At 42.5% G+C, this 12,131-nt stretch overlaps 1 protein-coding gene across 6 annotated transcripts in view; it reads left to right on the forward strand.

Moving 5' to 3' along the window:
- LOC111260745 (uncharacterized) overlaps nt 1-10,677 on the forward strand; it is a 32,794-nt gene extending 22,117 nt beyond the window's left edge. For 5 of the 6 annotated variants that reach the window (XM_022833721.2, XM_022833717.2, XM_022833719.2 and 2 more), the window contains 6 exons: nt 5,734-5,900; nt 6,229-6,340; nt 6,547-7,164; nt 7,589-7,829; nt 8,282-9,382; nt 9,610-10,537. In XM_022833721.2, coding sequence (XP_022689456.1) covers nt 5,734-5,900; nt 6,229-6,340; nt 6,547-7,164; nt 7,589-7,829; nt 8,282-9,382; nt 9,610-9,814 — 2,444 coding nt within the window. In that variant the 3' untranslated portion in view covers nt 9,815-10,537. Of the gene's footprint in view, nt 1-5,733; nt 5,901-6,228; nt 6,341-6,546; nt 7,165-7,588; nt 7,830-8,281; nt 9,383-9,609; nt 10,538-10,557 lie in introns of those variants that run through there. The other variant, XR_015311187.1, reaches the window with a different exon arrangement.
- Nucleotides 10,678-12,131: the final 1,454 nt, after the last annotated feature.

Consider the following 12,131-nt stretch of genomic DNA (forward strand, 5'->3'; position numbering starts at 1 on the left):
GCACGTATGCAATGGTCTTCATATTTTGCATAGATAGGTGCGTTACATCTGCAAAATACTTCGGGCGCGTCTGTTTTGCATTACATTTCTATCTAGTTAAAATTATGCTGTCCTTGTGGTAAACTCGTGCACTTTTCCTCGGCCGAATTCCGTATTCGCCACGGTTCTTGCGTGGTTAGCCATATGTCATGGTTGAACGAAGTATTCTTTTTTGATCGCACAAAGATGTAGCCCATCAGCAAAGACTCCTGTTTTAGGTGATGGGGCGTACGATGTCAGTAACTTCATCTAAGTAAAGAAGACATGAAGGCTCGCCGCGGCAGTATCATCAATAAATCAGTAAAAAAAATTTCTCCTAATTACGATTTAATGTATTTCGCCGAAAAGCTGTCAATCTAAGACCTTCAAAAAGTGACGACTGTAAGTAGAATCAACCTAACCCTAATGTGATTTATAGCAAATTTATTAATACGAATCGATTCTGTTTCCACCTATCTGTCTATTGGCTCTTCAAGGACCGCTTAAAACCGAAAACATTTTACATAAAGTCATAGATAGCATTCAGCAGAATCATCTGAACGGTGAGACACTCACATGACGCAACACCAAAATAAGATACGTTCTATTAAGTAAATACTGTGACGTCAATTTTAATAGTTCCGTTGCTATTTTCTTGCCGTTGATGAAGAAACGGTCCTATACAACTGTATGCGTTGTTTTTGTTATATCGACTTGCGGCAGGAAATATATGGATAATGATACTTGGCCAAGACCCCCTTGTAATCGGGTCATGAACGCTATAGTAACTTCTGTTCAAAAACATTCTGTACAAAATTTATGTGCATCTTGTCCAAGGCGCACGATTACGCACGATAGATTAAAAAACAATAGATTCGTATTAACGAATCCACTGTTTTTTAATTATATTTGACTTCAGACAATAGTCATAAGCTAGATACCGGTAACTTTTTCGTAAAGAGCCATTTTTCTGCTTTGTGACTTATCTGTAAATTGGCAGCATCCATATTGCCACCACATGGCAACAACGTGTTATCATATTTGGGATTACGGTGCTTGTCAGTATTTTGTATATAGTAACTTTCGTTAAGTCTTCGGAGGCAATATTTGGGAACAGAGAGAACAATATGTCGATATCCTTTGTGACTGAATGACGAAAGATTCGCGCGTGTTTGACCCGTATTTGTCTGTCCGCCGTAGCGTTTCGCATCGCACAGTTCCTGTTTTCCATTGTAGGCAATATGTATAACATCCACGGTAAATAGTTACAGTTATTTGATGTTTTATAGGAGTCTCGCCAGGGCACCTTGAAGGGGCATATGCCCATTGTTTTCGGCGTTTACAAGGTTAATAGATGGCACTTAATTGACGAAATAGCGTACGTGCCTTCTGCTACGATACGATACCCGTTACATTTGAGTGCACGTACCTGTGTGATGTGTGCGTTTCAGCTCGGTGGCCATTTTCAACAGATATTGGCTCGCTGACCAGCAATGAAGAACAGCAGCAGTATCGACTGCTAAGGCTCATTAGACATACGTCAATTGTTTTGCGTCATAATTGTTGAAAATCTGTAGCTTCTCCTTCTTATCTACGAGTTGGTGTTAACCCGAAACTGCAGTCAGAGAGCGGAGGTAACGTTGATTAAAACTACGGCAACACTGAACGTTCAAGTGAGCGCCTAGTTTTTAAAACGACAATCGCGTTTCGCGCTCTCTTTTCCGCCACCGTTCCGCGTAACAACCGAAGATTATATTACACTGCGAAGCTGTACATTCTGTGGCACAAGCAGTATTGTCTGACTAAGAACAACACTAACGATGGCGACAACTGTAGAGGAAAAAATTCATTTTTTTCCTCTACAGTTAAAGTAAGCGACGAAAAGCACTAGACCGCGTTTGTACAATGGTTGATGCCGGCTAGTCAATGGTGGCGTCGCCGGCGCATGCCTTCATGACCGGCATGAACGTTTTGAATCTAAGTTCTCCTCGCTCGATGATGTCTTCAACGAAAACATTTTCGACCTTGGTTCAGTTGGCGCCTGAGTGGCGCCATTTTGGTCGTGGTAGGCCTATCTTTCCGACTTCCTTGGTTAATTGTTTTCGCTGGTCCGCTCGATGACTACAAATCTCGCCAATCGCTCTATGGATGCGTTTATCTCTGACAGTATTCTGTTGCTAGATTTAACGATAATGTTCAATTTTCCCGTTCGTGAACGAACGGGTTTCGTGGCAGGCTGGTGTGAAAGTCGTATCAGACAGATCAATTGGATCGTTGGCTTGAAGGCGCATCTGAAAATGCGTCGTAAACGACAGTGGAGAAAAGGAGCTGGTACCTAAATCTTGGTGGATTAGGCTCTTGTGCAACGTTGTAGAGCATTCTAAAATTGTCGTGGCTTATCGAAGTCTCTACAAATAATGTTTCAAGGTAGGCCCAACGTCCAATACTGTATATCTATACAAAACTGCGTCAACGAAGAATGTGTACGTAATCTACCCAGGCACCCGTCTCATTTCCTATCGTGTGATTTGTCAGCTATACCTTTTATAGTTAGATACGAAGCTAAGTTGCGGCTGTGCTCGTCTGATTTGCAAAACAAACTACGGAATGGAAAGGCCCGTTGCGGTGAGGACTATCAATTAGGAATCGATATGCGCAATCACATACAGGGCGCTCCGAAATTTGCGGTCACAGCTTCAGGAATTCATTTAATGAAGTGTTGTCTCATAGAAGCCACGAGGTGGCTATAATCATTTCGTCGCTAAAATGTTGAAAAAGATTTTGATAGATGTGATAGAAGCAGTTGCGCCTGCGATCGTATTGATGTGCTTTCGTTCGACACTCATTGAAAATCAACTGGACAAAGGTTAACGCAAGCAGTAAATCCCAGAGCACAAAACATTTTCACTTGTTTTTCATATTACAGCCAGTAATCTAAGGGCGGTTATGTATATATATAAGATTCTATCGAGGATCACTCAGAGGTTCATTGATATTAATAAAACGTTTTGTTTCAAAATTTATAATCGAAACATACTTTTTCCTTTTTACGTTGGCTGACATCTTGTTCGATTTTAAAAAAATAGATCGAGCGATAAAATAGGACGAACTTGTGCTGAACCTATAAGTGGAGCGGACGATGTTTTCAAACATGCTAATAAAGGCTTCTTGAGCTAACTCCAGAAAGAGGTAAAGATGTTAGCGATTTCACTGTATTCGACAGAGCGGTTCACAGGCACTGAAAAAGCGGATTTTTACCTTAGATAGATATTAAAAAAAAGCGTACACACTGTTGTAGAATGTTCATCTTACCGCCGATGTTTAAAGTTATTACCTCCGTGGTTAATGCATTGCTGATAATAATGGACTATTGACTCATGGGCTCCTTGAAATCCTTCAGTACCATCCGCATTCTACCCATAGACTTTATCTCTAAAATATTCCCACATGGAGAAGTCCACTGGCGTGAGGCTTGGAGAGTGGGTAGGATATTCGATGGAAGCTTTTCGTCTAGCCTATCTTTTTAGAATATCGCAGTTAAAGTATGCGCTTACATCATGTGGTGAAACAGACTGTTGCAGTCAATGCAGATTTGATCATGTATACATAATAGAAAATTATTATTTACCCCGTTCCACCAAACTATTCCAGTCTCTTCAAAATACTCCTTATTCAATCCACTAATAAATTTAATAGTAACAGTGCGTTCTGAAGTCGTTCAGATGTCGCTCAACTACTTCTGAAGTAAAGATTCAGAGAGAAGTTCAATTTTCAGCCGCTCAAAAGCCAAAGGTCCGAAAAATGCAAGGGTTAGAGTCGTCCAATAAAGACAAACGGTTTAGAAATATCAAACAGCCTAGTCAACTGGCGAAACTCTCATCTGGATGATCCGACGGGCAATTGATATTTAAAAAAGAAAGGCTGTCAATTTTTAATGGATGTACCGAAATGTCTTCGTAGATTATTTTAAGGAATTCTCAAGCTCTTCAAATTTAAATTCGATTAAATTGGCTTCCTAAATATCTTTTTTGGCCTTTGCTGAAGCTGATCAGCAATGTTTGGACAGAAGGACCTTCATAATTTCTGTGGGAGATCGTTTCGCGTAAACACACCGGATAATAGCAGATTTTCGCTCGAATTCCGGAAACGATGCTGTATTTCACGATGACTAGTTTTCTGCTTTCCTTCCGAAAAAGATTGGTTTTCTCCCGGTATCAAAAATAGTGAGTGAATTACTGCCTGCTACAACAAACAAGACATGAAATTTCGCTCGAATTTGAATGCTTTTTATATGTACAGAGCGGTATGAATTGTCGTGCGTTTACTGCAGGACAAGCTGCAGGTCAAGGGGAGGATTTTCGGATAGACGGCTGGCAAGCCATGAATATCTTTGTGAAACGAGGTCATTTGGTAACAGTATTCATGATTTCGGTCCGCCAAGGACTACAAAAATTTCTATACATTCATACATATATATGCGCATGTCAAACAAGATCGTTTTTTGCAATAAAAACAGTGCCTGTCATAGAATTACATGATAATTCGTGAGATATCGTTTGTGATTTTTGCATAGATCTTAATGTGTAGCGTCTAAAATGAACACTGACGCCACATAATTTCATTAAAAAGGCTTAAGCTTTATTTCTTAGGCCCTATAACCCTCTCGGAAAGTGATTTCGAGTCATAAAACATCCGCGTTTGATGTAATGCGTTCTTATGTATTACATGATTAACTGAAATCAGGGTAGAAGTGGTTTGGTATCAGTTTGCGGCGGCATTAAATAATAATAAACATTTTTGCCTTTAGATTTCCACGCCTTCTTTGTCAACGAAACGTCAAATGCGCGATACACGGAACGTATATGCGTATTTCTTTATTACAGTTCCAGTGTGATAATTGTATAGGCGCAGAGCTGATCGAATGGTTCTCGTTCTCATCATTCTATAATATTTACCTGCTACACGCGTAGATAATACGTACGCAATACGTTCGCTTAGAGGCCACCCGGTTTGTATGACAAAAACATCAAATACCGTCGTGATGATGATAATAATAATAAACCTTGCTAGTTTTAGCAAGCCTCCCAATGTGTCGGGTTGTTTTTTATTTAACCGTGTGGAACCGAATGGTTCCACGCGGTTAAATAGAAAAGAAGTCTTTCTTTTCGTCCGTTTTTCAGACTGAATTGCTTTGCTAATTCGTGTTCTGGATCAACTCATTTAGGTACTGTTAATACTAGAATACATAATTATATTATAATATAAATGGTTAGTTGCGAGTAGATGTACGAAGTAAAAAGGGGCCCAAACTAATTCCGAAAGGGAAATATTTTCTTGGCGTAATATTTCGAGTACAGTATGGTACATGCCCTCTTGACCTCGTCCTTTGCTGAAGTGTTTGAAGTCTTTACCCTGCGCCGCTCGAACCCACACAGTTCGTTGTAGGTTTGTACGAACGAATTTATATTCATTATTATTGATGTACTACTTCTTACAATCATTATTTTCGTATTATATCGCTCATAGACACTGTGATATGTCATTGCTACCGACATATTAAACTAGCATGTCGATTATATTGAACTATGTATACTCCATATAGAAGAAATCAGGTGACATATTTCCTAGAAATGCATCTTCTACTACTGGGCTGACAAAATTCATATTTTAAGATTATGTGTCAGCGTCATATTGGTCTTCCTATTGCTATTACAGGTGTTATTGTGGCCCTTAGTCAACCCGTGGGATTGTACGCCACCGCGTCGAGCGGCTTGGGCATGATGGGCCGCCTTTCGCTTGCTTCCCGTTCGTCTTCTTTCGGGCACCTTCCTCATAAGTATTCGATATGTGGGAACTACTCCCAGTTCAATCTAGAGGGATACGTAAGTTGTCCAGCTTCAGTTAGCCTTTGTTCTATCGAAGATACTGGCACAGATGTAAGAGGGTGCGCCCTATACTATCTACGCTACCTGAATTAAACACAGTAGAACCATTTGTCACCATCTTATTAAGCTCGCTTAATGGGATCCTCCATCGAAAGACACAAAAGTCCTGAGACGACTGCACCCATGCAGGGCTATCTGCGTAGCACCCCAAGTTTGCTATTCATCACTGTCGACTTGCTGAAATAGAAAAGAAAAGCTACTCGATGTAGCTCGAAACGCGAGATTTCACATTTCTTATAACTGGTAATTACATGCGGGTCTTCAGATCGTTAGTCCGGATGCGACGCTGGATGAGCATGAGGATGTGAATTGCACGTTAGAAATTAAGGCTGACGAGTCAGAAGTAATCACGATACATTTCATGGAGTTCGCCATTGGTAAGGAGAACCAATTTCAGGTCATATTTTATTAAAATGACAGTGTACTCTATATTCCGTTTGCATAACATTTTTATTCTTTATTATTATTTTCTTTTATTTATATTAGCATTATTTTTTTCATTATGGCAGTTGCTGTCCTTAACACGTCATCATTCTAGTATTGATTTCGTACCACTCCTTCTGTCATCTCTTTTGTATCGCAGAGGGACCAGAAATGGAGCAGGGCCCTCCACGATTAACGGTGTGTGGCAGCCTTTGGGAGCCAGGTTCGGTGCCTCCCTGCTGTCTGGGAGCGATGCTCAAGGTGGCCGAATTACGTTCTTCTAAGGGCCGCTTGCGTGATGCTTTGAGGGGTCACTCGGCAAGCCTGACTGGAGATAAAGTTCAGCAAAATTTTTACTGCGGTAAGGGACCACATGCGCCTCAACCGTTTTTGTCGGTGGGCAACGGAGCGTCAATACAATTCGTTAGTGTGGGAGCCCTAAGTCCAAGGGGACACAATGCGACTCGGTCGTTTCGGCTGCATTATCTCGTGTCCAAGGTGGGTGGCAGTTGCGCCGAACGAGAGTTCCAATGCCTTAGCGACAGAAAATGCATACCTGAATCATGGAAATGTAATATGCTTCGTGAATGTGAGGACGGCTCCGATGAGAAAGGATGCAATCTACCCCTAGATACACGTGAAGGGTCACATAGGGACGGACAGGAAACGCATCAGCAATTAGGATCAGGCGGAAGCAGGACCCGGGGTGAAATATACACTAATCCGTATCCTGTACTAGGAATGGGGATTGGTATTGGTCAAGGAGAATACCGAATCAGTGAGTAGACATTGATCGATTAAGTCGAATACTATTGTAGATGATTATTTTAAACCGCATCGCGTTATACACGTAGGTACATCGGCGAATCGTGAAGACTGATCGTTTAGTCGTGTTTATGTAGAAACAGTTCAATGTAGGTCTAATTTCAAAAGGTATTTTTCTGTTGAGCACATGCTAAGATAAAATCTAAACGGTTTGTTCTTTGTGTAACTTAGATCGACTAAGTTGAAAGCTCTACTAATCAATGATCATGACCAATGATCGTCGGCGAGCTCATAATAAAACCATTAGGTCATGCCAAGTAGCCGGAGCGATTCGATGTAAGGAGAAAAAAAGACTAACCGGAATTGGGCGACCCAAAGCAGCATTACAATATTTATAACACGTCTAACGTGCACTTTGATTTGGGCCTAATTTATAGAGCACGACTGTGCAGATCGTGAAGATTTTCCCTGTGGGACGCGCTCCAAGGAGTGCTTCTCGATACAGCAGCATTGCGATGGGGTGTTCGACTGTCCAAACAAATACGATGAGCTCCGATGTCCTCCAAGGGCCATAGACCCTCCTGCTATTTATACCCTTTGCAAGAAATTCAAAGGCAACGCTACTAGGTGTTCCCCCAGCAGTCTTTACTGTTACAGCAGGGACACGCATTGTAATGGGTTTGTATTATCATTTTACTGTTAAATCGGTCATTGGAGAAATAATTGATGACTGTTGTCAATCATTTCATTGCTATATACGTTATCAACCTGTGTATGTAAAATGAGGCTGAGACTGCTGTGACATTTATACAAAGTACCGATACGGATAGTTCAAAAAGTTGTACAAAAAAGACTCATGAGGCAATTTATTTTCGTTAGCCCAATGCTTGCTTCAGTCCGTTCGTTCTCTATGGGAAACGTATTTTCATTATACCGTTAAAAATGAGGATAATCTAGTAAACCAACGTAAAAACAGCTTTCACAACGAGCTCTCGTACAACGAGTTACCGCTTCCTACTTGCATGATATACGACCGTAGCATTCTAACGTCATAACCCATATCGTAGGAACATGGCATGAATTCTTCGATTTTACTAATTCTTTTTTATTTTTTCTCTTCCATCCCACAGAGTGTTGGATTGCCCCCGAGGCGAAGATGAACGGGGTTGCGATTCCCGCTGTCCTGAACTGATTCCCTGTCGAGGCGACGATCCGTGTGGCTTTCTCGAAGAGCAACGCTGCAATGGCCACGACGAATGTCGTGACGGTTTCGACGAGATGAACTGCCAGAGAGAATCGTGCGAACACCGCCATGGCGGTTTTCTCTGCAGCGACGGACGTTGCATCGCACTCGATCGTCGGTGCGACCACGCCGTCGACTGCGCTGGCGCCGACGATGAAATGTACTGCATTAAGAACTCGGTCATAACGGCTGCTATTATGGGTTCGTTAGTTTGCGGTATCTTAATCGTTATAGCAATTTCCTGTACCTGTCGCCTGTACGCTCTCCGATTGATTTCATACCAACGTCAACAGAACTGTTCCAGTGCTTCCGGTACCAATACGTCTGACAATGGAGGTGGCCACCATGACGGTGAGCGTTTCCGCCGACGCAGCTCGATCTCGGATTCGGATCTGCTGCGTTTCGATGCGCTACAAGATCTCTATTGCTATTACGGTTTCCGGGACCCACCTCCACCATACAGCGTAGCCGTGGCCGGTGACCCGCCCGCGATACCACCACCTCCACTAGGTTCTTCGGGACGCCGTCGTCGTTCACGGGCGCACCATTCTCGTATCTATGCGCGGCGAAGTTCGAGTAACCCTGCCGGCAGTGGGCCAGAATTTGGCCCTTCAGGTAGCGGTCGTTCGGGAACTCCGCCGTCTTCATCAGCCGAACCTCTTCCCCCGCCATCTTTGTCGCCTTCGCCGTCGCTGGATGCTCCGGAATCACCGAAACAGGGCACATCTTCACAGCACAGTCAGTCACGATCAGCGTTCCAGGAACAGCCCCACTTGCAGCAAATGGCATCGTCGAGCAGTAACGACGGCCCTAGTGTGCCGTCGCCGAATTGCGACAACGCACGTGATGCTGCTAGCTACCGGCGACAGACTTCGCTTGGTCGAAGCCATCGAGACTATTCGCCATCACAAACGACCGATAAGTTAGTAGACAGGACAACAACGACGATAAATGTTTGTGAGGATAATGCGCGAGAATCACATCAGAGGTAAAGGATCACTTCCAGCGGGTTACCCCGTCTCGTTTCTGGCGGCATGTCTTCTATACCGCAACATATCAATTATTATAGCGCATATGTAGAAAACCGAGTTAATACCATTAATGTGCTTCTATTATGTATTGTTAATAGGTTAGCATAATTTCTGTCAGTTGTTGTCGGTCATCGAAAAGGTAATTTGTATTAATCGCACATTTTACTTGTTTCGCGTTCCACAGAGACGCGAGGGAGCATCTCAACGCGCCAGTTCATTGCGTGCATTCAACGGATCTGGGCGGATCGGGGAATGTCTCGACAACGGAGATAGAGTTCTCAGTTCTTCCCCTTCGGTCTCTATCGGATCGGCAATCCCAGTCGGTTATAGCTGTTGGGGTCGAGGTCACGTCACCCACTACCGACGATCAGCCTCTTATCGCTGAATAAGCCAAGGTTTCAAAGTAACGAAACCGGTCAGCAAACAAAGATAAATCAAGTCATGAACATTTTCTACAATAATCGTATGATGATTCACAATGTACATGATGTCACAGTGATTGAACGACGACATCATTGTCGACTGCCTGCTGCTCATGAGCGGCGGCCAGAGAAGTTCACGATTCCTACATCCCACCTTTAGACAGGGACCTGCTTTCTGAGAGAAGGACCTCTTCTGGGCGCACTCATTCGCATGAAAGGACGGAGTTCACTTGTAATGAGGATCGACTTGTGGAACACGGGCGATACATTATGATTGTGACACAATCTCGGTAGAGGGACTCGCGCCATTAAACCGTTTTCTTGTCAACAGCCTTAAAACGAAAAGGAATTGTTGCTACTGCCAATCGTCGGTGCGCTTTCTACGGATGCTCGTTAAGACCCGTAATCAATGTAATGCGTAAAGTGAATAAACCCTAGATCCAGTCCAAGTCTAGATATATAAGTAAGTAGAGCTTTACTATTTGTCTCTATCACAACTGTTATGGTTTGAATTCTGTCAAAAAATATTGTCCCGTAGAAATGCTGAAGATATTTTTTGAAGGCAGAGATTATCATCAATATCGTACGGTTTTTTAACGCTTGAGACAGTTGCTACATGAAACAACGTGACTATAGGATCAATTAGACTGACAGGTATGCATGAGAATACTGTGATTAGATACCTTAGAAATAAATCCTTAAACCAATAGGTGAACGTTCACGTCAACCAGTCGATGTGGACACAACCAAGAAATAGAGCGTACTTCAATGCAAGCTGTTCAGGATACACGGCTAGGACCACGACAAGGATGAAAAAACACGCAGAATATTCGAGGGACGCACAGGTCTCTTCTAGTCCGACGTTTGATTGATGATACGAATGCGTCCATCGTCAGTGGCGAGTGATACTTCTCGATTAAACAAAGCGGAGTTTTACTACCAAATAACACAACTAATGTACCCTTCGGTTTTGTTTCTTGCTCGCGCGCGCCGTGTCTCTATGCTATTTCCAAGAGTTTCTTTGTCACTTGAGTTTACAGAGAACAATAGCAGAGGTAGAAATTGAACCATCTACAATGAATAATCCTTGCGGTAGAAAAGCTATCGGTGAAAGTTGTCGCCTTTCAGCTCATCATCCATTTAATGGAACGAGAAAAGAGAAAAGTCAGCAGTGTAACAGCGGCAGCAGGGTCGACGTTGTTGACGTTTAAATACGACAGACTTCTACTCTGAGTAGCTATACGTATCTAGATAACTGGCTGAGGACTTTGCCCAAAGCAAGGGTAGAAGACGTGGAGCTGCTACGTCGATTGACGGCTAAGATGTACTTATTTCGCATTCGCGAACTAGTACTGTGCTAGATAACAGGATAGAACTGCAGCCGCATGCAGAAATAGACCGATAGTTGTGTACACATAGGAGTGGCGATGGCAACGAAGGCATCGTCTGCGGCATCGAGCGATGCGTGGAAGGATCTAATGCGAAAAAAACGAAACGATACGTACAAACACGAAACGTTCTCGAGAGGAGCAATCCGTCGCTGTTATAGGATTTACAAAACGATACGAGCGCATAGATTTAATGACTGGCGGGTGACGATCCTAATGACAGAGCAAGCAATGTATGACGAACGACTCAATTCCAAGGGAAAATAGAGACGGCTTATTCTGAGCTCACACGCAACATGAACGAAATTATGACGAATCAACAATTACAATGGTGATTATTGTAATTTAATGTCCATTTCTTAATATACAGCAGACGTACTGTATCATGGTTGATTGTTCTAACCGACAACGCCGAGCAGTCAATATAGTAAAAATCTCTCATTACGCTACTATTGTACAACCATCACGTACTGCAAATAACAGTAATCATTACCATTATTTCGACGAGAGGAACAACCAAAACCTTGCGTGTAATAACAGCTGATGCAACAACTCTTCACCAATCTTCATAGTTATACATTTGGCAATATTTTGTATTGATAGACATTTATTCATTTCGTTACTAAATGACGATGGTGACTTTTCAAAAGCCTAAATCTCACCGAGCTAATATTCCGCATGATGAGATGACTAAGTATGATTTTGTACATGCTAAGAACGTCTGCACGCATACACGTGCACAAACCCACACAGATATCTATATGTAATCCACTGTGTGTGAAGGAAGATGATTGTATTCAGTTAGCTGTTGCGGATTATGATTTTTCTATGTTTGCTAGAATTGCCATTAAAACTACCGCTGCTGCTGTTGTCTGTACATATATATATATATTATT

Source organism: Varroa jacobsoni, unplaced genomic scaffold (genome assembly GCF_002532875.2).
Source record: "Varroa jacobsoni isolate VJ856 unplaced genomic scaffold, vjacob_1.0 scaffold_472, whole genome shotgun sequence".
Classification (NCBI taxonomy): domain Eukaryota; kingdom Metazoa; phylum Arthropoda; class Arachnida; order Mesostigmata; family Varroidae; genus Varroa; species Varroa jacobsoni.